This window comes from Mauremys reevesii, linkage group 3 (assembly GCF_016161935.1).
Source record: "Mauremys reevesii isolate NIE-2019 linkage group 3, ASM1616193v1, whole genome shotgun sequence".
Taxonomy (NCBI): domain Eukaryota; kingdom Metazoa; phylum Chordata; order Testudines; family Geoemydidae; genus Mauremys; species Mauremys reevesii.
The window spans coordinates 163,509,989-163,529,114 of NC_052625.1; the positions used below are offsets into that span (position 1 = coordinate 163,509,989).

The window sequence follows — 19,126 nt, forward strand, 5'->3', positions numbered from 1 at the left end:
CTGTCTTCCTAAATGCTGTCATTGCCCACCTGCTCAAGTGTATGATGATGTTCTCTGTTAGATGTACCCTAGAGAAGAGCAAGTCTGGACACATATACCCTCCAGGATTTTGCTTGTGAGAGTTACATTAACTGGACCCTGCTATTTGGAGGGAAAGACACTAGACTGATCCCAGCACATTAATCTGAGCACTGGCATTCTAGATTACTTCGTACTGAATTTGACTGCTTTAATAAGTGTATCAGGTACATTGCCTTCCCCCACCCCCATTCTTAGTATCTGCCATACCCAAGGTCTTCAAGAAGTGCTGGGTAGAGTCTCCAACCATCTTGCAGCTTCAGTGGGACTACCAGGAAAGAGCCTCTGCCCTACAGTCCAACAAGTATTTGTCTGGGTAGGCGAAAAGGAACATCAGTTTGCCACTGAATAGGCTCTAACCAATAGATAGTGGAAGTGGGAAGAAGTTCCCCTGCAGCCTGATCTACAAGGAAGCTGGGACACTTAGCACTCATATAATCCTCAAAGTAGTATACTAGGGAAGTGAAGCCCTTGGAAACTCCAAAGCTAGAATGGTATGAATTAGGTAATGCTATCTGACCTTACTGCGGTGTACAGCTGGCTGTACAGCTGAGAGAGTATGTCTTTGTCACCCCTCCCAACTGGGAAGTGGGGTGGGGAAAGCAGTGGCTTCTGTCCCATTCTCTTCCAACTCCAGAGTCCTTGGGATCTTATTCTGTAGACTAGCAACCCCAAAGTACAAGACAGGCAAAGTGACCATCCGGCCTCCCTGAAGACCCTGGGAAAGGAATCTCTAGGTAGGGGCACAGAGTACCGAGCCACATAGTATGAAGATGAAAGGTATATGGGGCCTGTAGATGAGTGAAGATTTGGAAGGGTCCTGTTTGGGGAGACAAGGGCACCAGCTATGCAATAAGAATCCATCCAACTCTACCAAACTTGTTTGGACTTTGGCTGATGATCAGGGATCGTACTTGCCGTAGAAAAATGTGGAATTTGAATTTTTTCAGAGAATCTTTCATTTTTATATTTTGTGAAACAATAAAAACCAGGTATTAACTAAATTTTACTGGAATTTACATTTATTCAATGGGCCCAACCTCCTCCTCTTGAGGTGGATTTTTGAATGTGCTTTAAATTTACAGTGGAGCCCGGTTTATCCAATCGAATTAGGACCAGGGTCAGATCGGCTAATCAAAATTGGGATAATCAGAAGAATTGGCAAAAAGATTTCTCTTATTTTAAGATGGGGGAGAGGACTCAGGCGGTCAGCCCCAGCAGCCCGGGGCTGACTGCTGGAGCCCCAGCAACTGTGAGTATCCGCACGGCAGGTGGTTTGGTTAATATGGAAAGCAGAATAATGGAGGCTCGGATAAATGGGGTTCTACTGTATATCAATAAAACGTTTTCTTCAACTTATACCTATATATGCTGTGGCTAGGGAAACAAAAGTTAAGCATTTCATTTTAACTGCAGAAAAACATGGATTTTTATGGGGTTTTTTAGTCAGAGAATTTTGGGTTTTTTTATCATGCAAAACTAGGATCCCTGATGATGATTGAAACAATAAAAGGATCCCTGAACAAACCATGATTTAATGTTATAAGCCTTTCAAACAGCCCTAGACATATTGCAGTGCAAAAGAAAAAAGTTGGGAGAGACAGAGAAAGTGGAGAGGGAAGAGCGTTTCAGATCGGGAAAAAGATGAGGAGAAGAGATTTAAAAAAGGAGAGAAAAAAGGTAGGGAAAGGAATAAGTAAGAGAGAGAAGTTCCCTTTGAAAACACAATCCTAGCCAATCTGTAAACATCTCACAGATGTTTACAGATTTCTCCCTTCAATTTTTTTGCGCTCTGCTTTAGTTTGGATTTTACAAAAAGAAACAAGATCTAAAAGGAACTCAATTCAAAGTGACTGCTGTTCTTATCTTTGCCACACAGTGTCAGTAAAAGCTTGGAAACTAAATGAGTTACCATGCTGTGCCCTGTTTAGAACAGTGCTTCTCAAGCTACCTGATGTGGGGGACCAGCAATTTTTCCCCCCCCAATGTGCCAGGGGTCAGTGCCATATTATCCTATTCGACGCTCTTATGAGGAAACTCGCTGTGGACCAGCAGCCGTGGCTGGCGGACCAGCACCGGTCCGAGGCCCACCACTTTGAGAAGCAGTGGTTTAGAAGATGTGTTGTAGCTCTATCAAATGAATCCATTGTAAGACTGTTTTGAAGAGGGTTGATTGCACTGAGTTTGAAGTTTGGTGAGGAGATACATTATGGATTCCAGCCATTATTCACACAGAATGCAAAAAACTTCACTCTTCAAGGAGAGCACAATGAAGGGAAATAGGTTACTTGGGAAGAATGCAAATTTTGACAGAAAATATTTATGAGTACAGAGAAAATGGCTTACAGGGAAATCTCAAGGGATTTGACTAGAATTTACAAGTGCACAACAAATCCATACCAAAGATTAAATTTAAGAAAGACAGTCTGAAGTCCATATTGTGTGAGTAAAAAAGATACTTCATTACATTGTATTACAAAACCTCAGATGTGACAGTATAGTGGGGCTTTTAGATCCTGTGTTCTACAACAAGAGATGTGCTCCCAGCAATTTTAAATGTCCTGGGATATTTTAATTATAGTTGTGCAATGCTACATACTTGATCACTGTAGTACATTGCATATGAAGTTGAATTTGAAAACAAAATGAAGACTCCAGGGTAATGTAAAATGCAGCTGCCTACCTCCAAGGTTTAGACGGCTATCAGTACACAGAGTATGGGCTACAGTCCCTCCATTGACTTCTACTATGCTTCTGCTGTTAGTGTGTGATCTAGACACGAATCCTAAACCAGTTCAGTAACACTTCAGAAGGGTCCAGCTAACCTCTCATTCAATGTGTTTCCTTCCAATTTGACCTCTAAACCCAAATAAAACCATAACTGCTTTGGCATATTTTTACCATGATTGCCACAGTTTATATAATGAAAGGTGCAGTGCTAAGTTATTTTGTTGACCGATGCTATGTACAAATCTGGATACATACAAAGAATTATTATTTTCATCTCTCTTTATCACATGCTTCCTTTACTTCCTCCTATCCAATTTATTCAGTGACATCACAATTCACTGGTTGAGATGTTACAATAAACTCCCATGGAAGGGATTCTGATGTGGCATCTCCAGATGTATCAGTTAGGAAGAAAAGAGGAAAAGCTTCAGTTTTACACATGTACATTTTGATAATCAGCAGCAATGGGATAAGTGCATTCTGCTAGAGGAAAAATGCTTTTACTGATACATTACCACCATACCACTTCCTGGTGCTCTACTCTAGGGGCCCCTTGTAAGTTTCATGGCTTAGTAATTTTCTAGCTCAACCTTATTCTTCTTGTGAGATCTAACAAATCACATCACAAGGTGGCATGGCTGCAGTCTAGGCAATGCTTAATTAAAAAACCCACAAGCTTTAACAATGGTCACACTTAACTGGTCATCTGCTGTAGTAACTAAATAACACTATGTCAATATTTGCAGGATAGAGAACACTGCTAATACAGAAGTAATATTACCTAGGAAAGATTTGGAAAGATTGTATCATTACCTAAATTGATTTTAAGTGTTCTTAGTGTGTGTGTGTGTGTGTGTGTGTGTGTGTATAATCTCATACATATATGATTTTACCACCTTTGATAACTATAGTATGATTTTTCAGATTCTTACACAACTCTATATAATTGTGTGCAAATATTTATATAAAAACAGCTCAGCAAAAATCAGGATACATTTTTTAAAAGTCTATAATATTGTGCCCATTATACACTGTGGGCATAATTATAGGTGCAAATTATTGTTTTTAGACAGCACAAGTTAGCTGCCTAAATGATACTAAGTGTTTCTGAAATTGATTACAAAAACAAAATGAGATTTTGGATTGAGGCCCCTTTCATAGTTCCACCTATCTCTATTTAACTAAAAGAGTATTCAAAAGGCAGTTAAATAGAGGGTTGTTTTAAGGAAAGAACCCTTTCCATTCATTGTAATAAGAATCAGTGACTATGAAGTGCTTCTTGCCGATACAAAAGTATAAAGGAAAAAATAGCATTCAATCGAGAACCACAGCTCAAAACTCAAAACGGACCAAAGCCATGTTTATTCACATACATTTGGTGAACCGTAAAAATTATAAGTGTTTGCATTTCCTGATGTGGGTTGGGATGATAGCAGAATGTCACTCTTGCAGTTTAGCAAAACAAGTTTAATCAAGAAGCACTAGAAATACCGCAAGAAAGTCTTCTTCAATGAGATTTCCATATGAAAAATGTGGTAGTTTTACTACCAAATTTTCTATGCTTAGCCAAAGTGAACATCCAAATTTTGAGGTATGCTCATCATCATCTTTAGGTTAACTTTGCAAAATGCCCCCCCCCCCAATGAAATCAATATACAGAAAGGGCTGCAATGTAAAGAACATTGATGTTCCTGTAGTAGAATGTATTAAGATCCGGGGGGGGAGAGGGGGGGGAAGAAGAGAGAGATGGAGAGAGCGCGCGCGCATGAGACACACCCACACATTACCAAGCTTTAAAATGCTCTTATATTCTCTTCTAAAAATAATTTCTATGGCCTTTTCGTCCCATACAAGGACACAACAGAAAAAAAGCCCACAGAAGTTGCATGTGGAGGGAGCAAAAGTTACAGGAGGAGAGAGAAAAATTGTTCTTCTCAACCTCTGAGGATAGGAAAAGCAGCAATGGACTTTAATTGCAGCAAGGGAGGTTAAGGTTGGACATTAGGAAAAAACTTCCTAATTGTCAGGATGGTTAAGCACTGGAATAAATTGCCTAGGGAGGTTGTGGAATCTGCATCATTGGAGATTTTTAAGAGCAAGTTAGACAAACACCTGTCAGGAATGGTCTCTATAATACTTAGTCCTGCCATGAGTGCAGGGGACAGGACTAGATGACCTCTCGAGGTCCCTTCCAGTCCTATGAGTCTATGTCTTAAGATGCAAAGTGTTATAAAATACAACAAAAATTGTGTGATGTTATGCTGCAGGGGACCATGACAATGTGCAGAAGCAGTTGTATCTGGACTATAACACAACAAAAGTGGACTTGATACTGGAAATGAGAGGTGTGTTCAGGGCCAAACTCCCTGTGATGCATGCTTTCATGCAAGCCAGGAAAGGGAGTAAAAGGATCACAAGTCACAGGGAACCAATGAAACTCTAACCTGTCCCTTCTTTCCCAGTGCATTGTGAGGCTGTCTGCACAGAGAGAATACTGCTGTGGTAACATCTGGCTCATGTTTTAAAGGCTAGAAACTTAAAAAAATGAAAGTTTAGATACTAGACAACTTTATGGCAAGGGACAGACTATACAGCAAAGTTTGTCGCCACAGAATTGCAATATACAGAGGGGCGTTGATCATGGTTAAAGATATTTGGCCCAATTCTGGTCCTTAATGTTAGAAAATTTTGTTGAAGTGAGTTGTATTAGGTACCTGTGATCGGGTGTCCACCCCACACAAGCCCTGCATTTGGAGGAAAGCCAGAGAGTGCTAAGACCTAATAGTTCATGAAGTCCAGCTGAGAGAGGAGCTGGACGGGGTTTATAAAGAGTGGAGGTTGGCCGTAGAGGGGGCTGCAGTGAAGTGACCCTGAGGTCACACTCCCTGATACAAGGAGGGAGAGTTGGAGCCTGAAAAAGACAGGATAGGAAGCAGTTAGGTCGGAGGGTTTGGATTGGAACCCAGTGTAGAGGGTAGGATCGGGTTCCCCTAGCAGCTGCTGCGGGAGTGGCACAGTCAGCACAATGGAGATGGAAACTGCTTGAAAACTTTGAGGAAGGAGACTCTGATGAGACCCGGGAAGGGGAAAAAGATTGCGACTTGGTTGGAGGTTTAAGCCATGAAGGAGAGGTGTTCCAGCTCTGGACTAGCGGGAGAGCGGCTGCAGAACAAGTGCCTGGGGCAACAGGCTGATGACCACCAGAGAGGGCACAAAGAGTGGCAAGCTAATTCCCCAGGTGAGCCACAAGGAGGCTCCATGGAGCAGTGAGTAGCAGACCCCTTGACAGCTCCCCACCTTCACTTGTCAGACAACCCACTGCTCACAATAAAAGGGAGGGTGGAGTGAGAATATACTAGGTAGCTTCACCATAGGACCAAATCTGTTGCACTGAAGATAAGCAGCCACTGCTTTGCTCAATTTTCCTTGCCCCTCCTACACACATGTGCATACACAAAGGGCAATAGTAGACAGTGTGAACAAGTGTTTGATATAGGATTCACCATACTAGCCAAATGAATGCACTACAGCAGGAGCCTCACCCTCTAGCACCGGGAAATCCAGTTGAGACAGACACCACCTAGGGTATGTCTACACAGCAATGTAAGTGCAGGCTTGAGCCTGGACTCAAGCCAACCCCCCTTGAGTCTACACTCTAATTGTGTTAACCTAAGGCTTGAACCTAGGGTTCCAGACCAGCAGGGCTGGAGGGTTCAAGACCATGTTAAGCTGGGACCTAAGTTCTGAGCCCTATTGCTTTCCTGTGTGCCACATGACCCCAGCTTGACTCAGGTCCTGAAAGTCTTGTATCCCAGAATTCCTTGGGGCAACTTCCTTAGTCCTCACTATGCTAACAACCTGTGGTGCAGACTTTTGCACTCTATTGCAAACAGCAGCAGCTCAGCTCAGCGTTAGCCCATTGTCTGCTGAGCACAGATCTGCAAGCACACTCTCGGAGAGCCTGCATGGTTTTCAGCTGAGACCGATCAGAAGAAACTTTTTGCAAAGAGCTGCTTCCTGGTCACAAGAGCACAGCCTGATTTTGGTGCATGCTGCTGAGGTGCCAGAGAGCAGAGCCAGAACTAAACAGCTGCCCTGCAGGGAGGGGGAAGCAGTAGAGATCCTAGCTCAGCATGGCAGGGCAAGGGTGGCCCCCCAGCATGCCAAATGCCCCCCCTCTCTGCAAGGCAGCCACTTGGTCTCCACTCTTCTTTCTGGCCCCCCTATCTTCCCTGGGGCTGCATGTGCAGGGGTGCCAGCACAGCATGCAATGTCATAGCGAGAAGTGGGAACCATCCCCAAAGCCTCCTGTGGTGTCGGCTCCAGGTCCTCCTTACTGCTATACAGAGTTTCCCCAGACCATGGAATGAAGCTGACAGGCTCCCAGCTTCCAGGATGTTGGGGATCATCCCTCTCCTGGCCATGCTGAGCCAGGAGCTCTGCCACTTCCCCTCCCTGCCCGGCAGCCACTTGATCCCCACTCCAATCTGTGTCCTTTGCTCCTGGGCTGCCCGGGACTGTGTACGCAGAGGTGCCTGGGTAAAAATTCCACAGTCTCCTGGGGATCCCTTATCCCTGCCTGCGACAGTGCAGGGATAAGGGGTCTTTGGAGGGTGGAGTACACTGCACCCCAAGCCCTGGGGATGCACTTTACTGCTCTGCAGACAGTAACAGCCAAGCTGGGGAGTGTGTGTTTTTCCTCTAAAACTTACCTCTTATGTCACACTTCAAGACAGACAACAAATAAAAAACCAGCGAAACAAAAACTCCTTAATTGAATGTCCCATTTTAAAAATGAAGAATTGCAAAGGTTCAGGGCTGTCAAACTATTAAAATGGAGACTAATGTCCCGATTGTCCTGAGAACAGGTGCATCTTTCTGCCAATGTGACTCAGCCTAGAAATGGAGAGCCCAATTCTCAGATTAGATCAGTGGCGATCAGAGCAAACAGCAAACCGTGGCCACTGGGAGCTGCGGGCAACCATGACTGCTGACGGTCAATGTAAACACTGTCTCATGGCCCGCCAGCAGATTACCCTGACAGGCCATGTGCGGCCCACGGGTTGCAGGTTACCTACCACTGGATTAGATGGGAGTTCAGTATAAAGCCTTCTCAAACCACAGTCGTTCTACTGAGACTGCCACCAATGGAGCTAATCATGTTCTCCTTATGGACACATGAGTCCCATCAATAGCACTGTCACAGTTAGGAAGCAGGTGGACAGCAGAGTTTTCTCCTCAGTGCACCATGTTCCTAGGGGTAGAGTGTAAACATTGGTGGGAGGCACTGGGCACTGTGACTTAGGTCTGTGCACTGCAGTGTGGATGCCAGAGCCCTAGATTTGAGCATGGGTCAGAAGATCCTTTACCTAGGATTAATATGCAATGTAGATACTCAAGCCCAGGGTTCCCTGACACAGGTCAGCTGACTCGAGTCCCACTAACCTGAGGTTGTGTAGACATACGGCTAGTCATGACTTATCCATGAACTTAAAATTGATGAAACATGTAGTCCAATTTATGTATGCAAAGAAGTACAAATAATTAAAAATAAAGGCATGTTTAAGTAAAAGTACCCAAAAATACCTTCGGGCAGTAACAACCAGATTGTTATATCTAGAGCTGGTGCCAGAGTCAGATATTACAAAAGCTCATTTTACAAAATTTGACCATCTCATCCAAAGCAATATAAAAGAAATACAGTGTGCTAATTAAACAGGGCATCCTCACAGCCAAATAACACAGATATTTGCAGATTCACTGATTCCAAGGCCAGAAGGTACCATTGTAATCATCTAGTGCAGGGGTAGATAACCTATGGCACGCGTGCTGAAGGCAGCATGTGAGCTGATTTTCAGTGGCACTCACACTGCCCAGGTCCTGGCCACCAGTCTGGGGGGCTCTGCATTTTAATTTAATCTTAAATGATGCTTCTTAAACATTTTAAAAACCTTATTTACTTTACATACAACAATAGTTTAGTTATATATTATAGACTTTTAGAAAGAGACCTTTTAAAAACATTAAAATGTATTACTGGCACCCGAAACCTTAAATCAAAGTGCAGACTTGGAAGGAGTGTTAGTCTGTAAAAGAAGCTTATTGGAACATCGCTGAGGGTGACATATTACCTGTAATCAGTTTCTTAATGTATTAGGCTTAAACTTGCATATTTTTGTTTTATTTTGCTTGGTGCCTTAGTTTGTTCTGTCTGTTATTACTTGAAGCCACTTACATCCTACTTTTTATACTTAATAAAATCACTTGTTTATTAATAAACCCAGAGTAAGTGATTAAAGCTGAGGGAGCTAACAGCTGTGCATCTCTCTTTATCAGTGTTATAGAGGGCGGACAATTTATAAATTTACCCTGTACAAACTTTATACAGAGTAAAACAGATTTATTTGGGGTTTAGATCCCATTGGGAACTGGGTGTCTGGGTGCTGGAGACAGGTAACTTGCTGAGCTGTTTTCAGTTTAGTCTGCAGCTTTGGGGGTGTGGACAGCTAGGTCTGTGTTGCAGTGGACTAGTGTGTCTGGTTCAACAAGACAGGGTTCTGGAAGTCCCAAGCTGGCAAGGGAAACTGGCTCAGAGATAATTTCAGCACGTCAGGTGACAGTCCCAAGGGTCTCTGTGACCGAACCCATCACAGTGTGTTTTTATTGATTTTTAAAAAGAAACAGACAATGAAAAGTACAAAAAGGTAAATATCTTACAGCCTGTATATGTCTCCAAATACTGCATGTTTCACAGGCTCTCTGACTGAATGATGCAATTACACAATTTCACAACTTGTCAAAGCTGAAAAAACCAGATACTAAAAAAGCAGACCATGCTTTATAGACACAACGTATTAGAGTGGGGGGCAACAGTAGTAAAATAGGAGAAGAAATACATGATTAGGCAGAGGAAGTAAAGAGGGAACTGCAGGGAAGGGAAGAGGAGGATGTAGGTAGAATTGAGGTCCAGCATCTTATGAATCATTTCAAGATTTTTTTCCCAAACCTCCCCCCCAAAAAGCCAAAAAAAACAAAGCAGGGTCTGCTCTTTCTTGAGCCTGTAATGCTACTAGTACTTCATAACCCATTTCAACAGCTCTCATTTTGTTGACGGTATCAGTGAACAATTTTCCTCCCTGAAATAATGGAATAAGAGAAGTTGAAAATGGGTTACAAAGTATCAGTAGCATGATAAGGTCAGTAAAGAGCATTTTTACTTTGTTTATTTCAGGAAAGCCATCAGTGATTTTGTCAACATTATTACTAATGATATGGAAAAAAGGATGAAAAGCACGTTAATTAAATTTGCAGAGGACAGTAAATTGGGAGGTTTTACAAACAGCACTGAGGACAAAAAAGAGATAACCTAAAGAGACCTCTACTAAGGAGAAAAAGGATATCAACTTCTGGGGCTGTCAATCTGTCACCTTTTATAAGTAATGAGAACTCAACTTTTTAAATAACTAAACTTATCTAAAATAGGAGTGCAAAGTAAAATGAGATACAACTCAGAAAAGTAATAAAAACACAGATATACAAAAGGAATAAGATAGTTGAAAAACAATGCTGAAATGCACAATAGACAGGATATGATAACCTTGTAATATGACATGCTGGCAAAAAAGGTTGATGCAATTTGGGGCTACATATACAAAAGCATTACATCATCAACCATGGAGGTGATCAATTTTTTTTTATAGTAAATATGGGCACATCCTGCTCTGGGGGTTTCAATGCTAGAAAAATGTCAACAAATTGGAGCAAATTCATAGAAGGGTGACAAAGGAGTAAATAGCTAGATTATTCTCCCTTTGCACCATAGAGAACATTAAAACATTTTAATATAAGTATTCCCAAGAGTTCTCAGCCAAGTCCAGATGAGGGAACCACTGCCTGCTTCTGGTGCTTGATAGCTACTTATAGGATTCATGGAATGGTAAGATTGAATTAAAATGAAGGAAGGAAAATTTAGGGATCTATTCTTGAAGCTAACTGAAATTTATTAGTGTGGAATAGTCTCTAATGTGACACAGTGGAATTCCCACTTACATTCAAAAATATAGATGCGGGAACAATCCTGCATCGGTGGTCCTGGGCAAGATCACTCCTTCAGTGTTTTTCATCAACTAATGTGTATAACTCTATAACTTTAAAAGAAAAATCATGATTTGAGATGTTGCTAGTTGCTCCAATGTTCTCTTATCTATCTATACTAGGTTCTTATATAGTGCCTCAGAAGTATGGTACGTGAGAGCTTAGAGACAAAACCAAATTCTACATGGTGGAAGTCCTCTGTTAATTAGAAATTAGAGTAATGGGAGAATGATTCTTTCAATTCTTTTTGCATAAAACTAGTTTGTTAAATCGGTCAACCGGATAATCTTTGGCCATGAGCGAGCCAGGGAGGCTGAATGTATCAGGGGATTGGCTATGCAATATGGAGCCTGCCAAAGATTCATATGATGGTCTGAACATTTGTAGGAACTGAACATTGTTACCATTTCACTGTTGTTCAGAGACTTCTGTGTAATGAATTGGTGCACTCAGATGTTGAATTTCAGCTTTCAAACAAGCTTTCAAATATGGTAAAGGCAGTCTTAAGATAAAGAAAAGGTATGGAAAAAATCTTATATCAATACAACAGAGATTATCCTTGGATTTAGCAAAGGTAGGAAGGTTAATGGCAGATTAGTAATGGCATGTGGGACCTGTTGTAGAATGAAAACTGTCTAAGTTAAATCTACTCAGTTCCTCTTGGCTAAGGCTATGTTTTAGTCACGGGTATTTTTAGTAAAAGTCATGGACAGGACATGGGCAGTAACCTGTCCATGACTTTGACTATATACCCCTAACTAAAACTTGGGTGGGGGGCCGCGGGTGCTCTGGGGGAGGTGGCCCGGGCCCCCACTGGTCCAGAGAGTGGGGGTAGGCTGCAGCACATTGCCTGGGACCCTCACTGGTGCTGAGAGGGGTTGGGGGGTGGGCTTCAGCTCATGGCCTGGGACCCCCACTGGTGCTGGGGGGGGAGGGTCGGCAGGGCTGACAGGGGCTCCCTATCTGACTCTGTGTGACGCTGCAGCTCCTAGGCAGTGGAGGGGCAAGGGGGCTCTGTGCACTGCTCCCATCACAAACACCAGCTGCACAGCTTCCATTGGCTGGGAACCGCAGCCAATGGGAACTGTGGGGGTGGGAGCTGCGGGGGCAGGCAGTCCGTGGACCCCCCTGGCCCCTCTGCCTAGGAGCTGTAGGGCCGTGCCAGTGAGAGCCAGGGAGGCCCCCACCCCAAGGTAAGTGCCCCTCACCACACTCCAATCCCCTGCCCTTAGCCCTCTCCCACACACCCAAATTGCTGTTACTGGCCCAGGGGCTGACCAGCTCTTGCAGCCCCTAAGCCAGCACCGGCTGCTGCTGAAGTCACTGAAGTCACAAAGTCATGGAATCTGTGACTTCCGTGACAGACTCACAGTCTTACTTATGGCCAGAAGATAAACAAAAAGAGGAAAACAGGGATAAAGATGAAATGGTAAAAAAAAAAAAATCAGCCGGAAAGGATAAAAAGAGCATATACCAATAGACAGATATTGGAAGCAGAAATGGCAACTATGATCAGGAGATGTAAACTCTCTATCAAACCACTAAATGACTTGCTGGAGATTTTAGCTGCAACCGGGAAAGTCCAATAAAGATAAACAAGGGAAAACCCTTAACTTTGCAGAGCAAAAGATGGACAGAACATTTCCATGGTATCCTTAACTGACCCCGCCTTGAGGAATAATATTTCACTTTGAAAAGGGAGAGAAGATGAAAGTGGATGAATTGAAAGTAACCATTGTAAGATTAAAGAACAATATATCACCAGGTGAAGATCAAATCACAGCAGAGCTGCTTAATGTAAGTGGAGAGGTCAACATCAAAATCCTGCTATGCCACTTCCGTTTGGAATGGGAGAAGGAACACATCCCAGAAGAATGAAGAGAAGGATTATAATCAAACTCCTCAAAGGAAGAGATAAGAGTGATTGTAACAAGTGGCAGGGGATTTTGCTGCTTTCAATTCCAGAGACAGCTTTCTGGGTAATCACCCTACATAGAATTAGAGTGATCATAGATAACAGACAGAACCACCAGTTGGTTTTTGCCCAAATCGATCTTGTGTAAACCAGAACTTCACCTGTGCAATATTGTAAAGCAAAGTAACTGTCAGTAGTCCTGAATTTTGTGAATTTCCAAAAGGGGTTTGATAATGCAGATAGAGAATCACTGTGGCAGTTAATACAAGTCTGTGGAGTCCCCAGTAAAATCATTCAAATTATTTAAAAAATTGTATCAGAACACTCAATGTGCAGTTCAGATAAACTAGGAGCTAATTGACTGGCTTAATGTTTACACTTGTGTCAGGGAAGCTAGTATCTTGTCCCCATCTTGTTTGGCATCACTATTGACTTTGTTATGTGACAGACCGTAAGTATGGCAACAGGTATTGAACAGATAGATGGTGAGCTTGAAGACTGATTTGCAGACAGACAATATCTGTCTTATAAATAAATCAGTTGAAGACTGGCAGACAGACAGATGGTTTTACAAATTCTGACAAGCAAACTGGTCCTATCAATAAATCAAAGCTGGAAGTTATACAAGTTAGTTTACCTGGCACTAATTGTATCTACTTGAAAGTTTAAAGCTTTGAAAACAATGATTAATTTTGCTTATCTCAGGTCTGTCATTCATGATACTGATGATTGTGTTTGATGCCAGAATAGGAAAAGTAAATGCTATATTTAAAAAACTCAATACCTTATGGACATTCTGTTGAGATGAGTTCCTGTCTGCATCCTGTAAAACTTGCCCATACCGGTATTGCCCTGGCCTCTTCTTTTGTCATTCAGTGTTGAACGCATTCTAAGACAATATGCATTTCCTCACCTTTTGGGGGCAAAGCCAGACTTTAAGGCACCTGCTCCCCTACTTGGTGTAAACTTTGCTTGTGCCAATCAGAAACGGACACAAACAGGTTTTGGGCCCCGTCCCCTATGACACTTCTATGATGTCATAGTTGGTACTTTAGGCCTGCCTGCCATGTGCAGGCAGGGAGAGGAGAAAGAAAAACGAATCCTGTGTATCCTGTGTACACCCGTAACTGAGCCTGATCACCTCGAAGCCTCTCTCTCAGCTCACGTGTTTCAAACGGAGCTTCTACGTTTGCCGGTCGTTATGCGTTGGTTTGTATTTGTAAGTATCAGTTATTACTAAATGCTGCATCTTTGTTTATAAATATTGTTAGTAGATATTTTAGTCATTGTGTGTTTTAAGTTTCATTAACTCTATTAGCTAATCATACGCTCCTCCCTTACCCCTTGTAATTATCCCCAATAAAACTTTAAATTGATTAATTTTAGTGTGTGTGTGTGTCTGCAGTTTGCATCGTGACCCATATTCTCCTTGCATCCCTTACCAATATAGTCTGTTGCCACGTGCAGCCTGGTAAATAACAGGCCTGCATTTTCTTTCACCCCTGCGAATCCGTGGCAATCTACATGGCGTCACGAACAGGATGCAAGGAAGTTGGGCCATGCCCGTGGCACGCTGCAGACCGCGCAGATGATGAAACTGAACAGTTCCAACATTTGCAGTTTCACCTTTTTACTAGACAGAATTCGACTAATCCAAAAATAGAATGGATCTGTTCCCTTGGCTCAGGCAAAACTCTAAAAGGCTATACTGTACCATTAACCCTGGCAGATACGGGATGCCTCCTCCGGTGCCACCCGAGCTTTAGGTGTCAGCCAGCTGATTGTTCTCTACAGCCTCAGTGCACGGAGACTGTGGAGAACCTCGGTGCTGCAGATCCCTGTCAGCTTTGGAGAGAATGTAGCCGCATTGTTAGAAAATCCGGAGGTACTGTTTCCAAATTGATTCCCCCACCTCGGGTAATGCCTGCTGATCCGGCATACAAATTATTATGCCAGATGATAAAAGAATTAGATTTAATTAAGAAAACCAAAAAATTGCGACCCGATGAATATAAATCTGAGGATGTTTCCACCGTCCTGTTTAGCATGATTTGCAAGGCCCTTGATCTGTGCTCTGTCCTCCACGGGGGCACAATGTTTGCAGCTAAACAGGCAGCCCCAGGCTCACCTAAAGATGATAATGAGGAGAAGACAGAAAAGGTAGAGCCCTTCACTACCCCCCTCCCCCCAAGGCCCTCTCAGAAAATTTTGCCACCCCCATATGAAGCTCCTAAAACTCCTCTGTATCCAGCTCTGCCAACAGCCCCAGAATTTACTGAATCTGAAACTGTAGCAGAAGCTTTTTTGCCTATTGCGATAACTAAAACTAAAATAGATGCACAAACAGGCAACACCACGCAGGTTACTGAACTGCGAACTCGTACTAAAGCTGAACTTAAAGAGTTTTTAAAGGAAACGCAACGAAAAACCGATGAGGCCCCTATGGTTTGGGTCAGACGGCTAGCCTTAGAACACGGAGCCGAATTGGTGGACCGTGAGGAGGCTGGCAACTTAGCTAAAACGGCCAATTGGGCACGAGGCTTCCCGGGTCATGCTTTATTAAATAATCACATTTGGCCACTTACCACCCCGGCAGCTGCCATTTTAGCAATGCAAGGCAGTTTTAAAGGATTGTATATCCCCCCAGGAGCCTTAGTTACTCCACACGATTTAATATGGGCAATCGCAGGAGCTTCCATAGCCCTGTGGGATCCAGTATAAAATCCACTTAATTTAACTGTTCAACAGCAATTGGTGGCCACACCCTTTATACATGTTACTGATCCCACCCAAATTCCTGTCTCAGCAGAGGCAGTTGATTTAGCATTAGAAGCTGCCCCTGGAGCTGACACCGGTGCCATGCTGTACTTGCATGCAGCTGTTTGCAGATCCATCTTAACGTTATTTGTAAAATTAAGTTGTCACTGCCGCCCCCGCCTGTTGTCCTCCCAGTTGAGTCGCCATCAAAAGACCCTCCAAAGAGTCAGTTTAATCCCCAAAAACATCCTGAGCGAACTAAAGCTGAACGGGCACGATTTGGCTTCCTTCTTAACAAAGGAATCCCCAAAGAAGCCCTGCGTAAAATGTCAGGCCAAGAGCAGCAAAATATAGCCGAACAGCTAGGCTGGAAAAATTGGGAGGACTATGTTAGGTCAAAAAACGAATAGGGGCCGGATGCTACCTGGCCCAAATTAAAGACCCCACCGATGAACGCCCATACGCCACCCTGTTAGTTAACGGTGACACTCCCACCTCCTTTTTATTAGACACTGGAGCTCAAGTTAGCATTATTGAGCCCAACGTTCCCCACTGTCCTACTGGCTCCTTTATGTTTGTTCAAGGCCTCAATGCAGTACAAGTAAAACCCGTGGTTTGGGTTAAAATTGCCCACGGAAAATATGTAAGAAAAATAAAAGCCTTGTTAGGATCAAAAAATCTGCTAGGTGTCTCAGATATTAAAAAATTTAAACTGCATAATCAAATTCTGCAAGCCCTCCCTATAACTGTAGGTGATCACTCCCCCTATACCCCCGAAGTAGTTAACTCCCAGCCAGGGAAATTTTCCCCTATCCCCACAAAATCCAAAGGGCTTCCCCTTATTGAAGCCTTGCTCACTCAGCTTCTAAAAGAGAAAAAGATAGAAAGGGTTACTGCATCCACCTTTCTGTCCGCGGGTTGGGGTATTCCCAAGCCCGGCGATCCCTCTAAATATCGCCTTGTCGTTGATTATAGACAAGCTAACAGCCGTGTAAAGCCTATCGCATTTTCCAGCTCTGTCACCATTCCAGAAATACAGCGGCAACTAAGCGATGCAAGTAATCAGTGGGCACGTACTCTTGATCTAAAAGATATGTTTTACCAAATCCCACTCCAGGACACACAAGGAATCTTAAATTTTGCTTTTAAGGGCGTCCAATATAAATGGAAAGTCTGCCCACAGGGGTTCTGTAATTCACCTGCACTTGCATCGTCCCATCTCAATATCACATTACAAAAGGTAAAACCCCTACAGGATGTGTCCCTGTTAGCCTATGTAGATGACATTGTCATTTGTGGGCCCAATCCACAAGCAGTTCAAAGTACCACCCAAATGGTAATAGATGCATTAGAAGCAGATGGGTGGCAAATTAACAAAACAAAGAGCCACCTGCAGGCCAGCCAGCAATTCTCATTCTTGGGACTCCATTTCACTCCCACCACTCACACACAAGCCCCAGCCAGCGTATTAGACCCTTGGACAGAGGCCCCTCCAAAAAATAAACGAGAGCTTCAGCAGCTACTAGGTCTCCTTAATTATCACTGCCAATATATTCCGGCGCAATTAATTTCTAACCTAGAAATCCTACAAAGCTCTCTCTCTTCTAAACGCTCCCGAGAAGTGTGGAATGCATCAGCACAAAAAAGCTTAGAGAAGCTAGCTGGCTGGTTCGCCTCTAACCCCCCCCCTCGCCCGTTTTAATTACCAAGAACCCCTCAACATTGAGTTGTTTATCACAAAATACCATGTAGGGTTCACTGTATTGCAACATGGTAATGCCATTTACAATTGGGCCCATCGCCTATCTGGACCCCAGTATAACTATGGTCTAGTGGGAAAAATGCTACTGGCTGCGTCCAGTGCTCGTCACTGGTCCCAAGTCCCTATCCCAGGTACCCTGTCTGGACCACGTGTCCATTTAATCCCATGGCTTACAAGTACCCCTCCACCCGAGTTTCATGGCACTACTCGCACCTGGCAGCTTCTATGTTTCCAGGTTGAGGTAGCTTGGCAGGCATGGACCCTAACTCCCAGCGATAACATCTTAGCCCCCACATCTCACCAGCCATTATGCATTGAAGTAAAATATGATCCCTGGGTTGTGTCTGATGGGGGCACCTCACCATCCCCTAGGGCGGGAGTTCTTTGTTCCACATGTAATCACTTTAATGTGCAGTTACTGCCCCCCTCCTGCTCCGCACAAGAATGCGAAGTGCAGGGCGTTCTGTTAGCTGCCCAGCATGTTGCTAATGCCCACTCTGCCAACAAGCAAGTTGTTTTAGGTATCGATTCTCAATTTTGTTTAGATATTTTAATTGAGCAAGCCTCTCCCTCAGCTTTTGTTAAAATGTGGGACCAAATTTTTACCCTAATTCGTAAATTCTCTCACCCTTGGTTTGTTACGCACTGTCCCTCTCATCGACCAGACTCTAACCCCCTGCATTCCAGTCTTGATCAAAGAATGAGAGAGGTCTCCCAAGTTCATATGGCAAATCCCGCCCCACAGGCCGACCCGCTGCTGCGCTGGCTCCACGAAGAATGGGGACACTTACCACCCACAAAATTGTACGGCCTGTTATCTGGCTTCTCTAACCAAAAGCCTGACGTTAGCCGCAGTCAGTGCGAGCTCATTGTTCAGTCCTGCTTGCAGTGTGTGCAGGTAAAAACTATGAATCGTCCCCGATATGAGCGTTCTGCATATGCTGCAGAACACTTTGCCCCAGGTAGTACGTGGCAAATTGACTTAATAGGATCCCTGCCAGGTGCTCGCCGTTTTCCAAAAGTCTTAGTTACTGTCGATCTGGGGTCTCGACAAACTTTTTGTGTCCCTCTTACTAAAACCAATGCTGCTTCTGTCGCTGTGGCTCTTAAGCAAACAGCAGCTGCCTGGGGCACTCCCACTGAAGTCCAAGCAGATGGTGGGCCACCCTTTACCGGCAAAAGCATTGAACAGCTCATTTTTGGATGGGGGGCTTCCCTTCACATCCATACTAAATATCATCCTCAAAGCAATGGTGTGGTGGAGTGAAAAAGACTTAAGACTATGTTGCGAACAGCAAACCCCAACCCTGATTTTAAAAACTGGAGCTCATTTTTACCCCAGGTACTTATCACACTCAACAAAAGTTACTCTCACTGGCATCACATTTCACCTACACCTAAGCCGCCTTGGTCCCCCGTGTTTAGCACCGGCCAACTGGTTTGGCTTACAGAACCCCAAGCCTCTGGCCATCGAGAACCTATAAAAGCCACCATTCTCCGGGCTGGCAAGTACCCTAACACCTACTTAGTGGCTACAAGTACCCCTGGTGACAAGCTAGTTCATCATAACTGGCTCAGCAAATGTAGTTCTTAATAAACAAACTAATGCCCCTGAGCAGGGCTCATATTATTCTGTTTTACAGGTTATACTGCTCTCCCTCACAACATCTTTGCCCACGGAGCCCTTAGGAGAAGGTGGACTACAAACTTGGTTCGCCGCCTACTGGGTGCAGGAGGTCAGCGGAAACCAGTCCCTGTCAGCACTGAGTCCAGAAGATTGTCTTGTTTGC

At 43.7% G+C, this 19,126-nt stretch overlaps 1 protein-coding gene across 6 annotated transcripts in view; it reads right to left on the reverse strand.

The window, feature by feature from the left end:
* HCRTR2 (hypocretin receptor 2) overlaps window positions 1-19,126 on the reverse strand; it is a 61,631-nt gene that overhangs the window by 27,309 nt on the left and 15,196 nt on the right. The window contains exons 1-2 of one of the 6 annotated variants that reach the window (XM_039531183.1): window positions 13,602-13,657; window positions 289-390 (exon numbers count right to left, since the gene is read on the reverse strand). The exons of 1 other annotated variant lie outside the window; for it this stretch is intronic. In XM_039531183.1, coding sequence (XP_039387117.1) covers window positions 289-328 — 40 coding nt within the window. In that variant the 5' untranslated portion in view covers window positions 329-390; window positions 13,602-13,657. Of the gene's footprint in view, window positions 1-288; window positions 391-10,857; window positions 10,956-13,601; window positions 13,663-13,730; window positions 13,757-19,126 lie in introns of those variants that run through there. 4 more of the 6 variants (XM_039531185.1, XM_039531184.1, XM_039531187.1 and 1 more) reach the window with 4 other exon arrangements.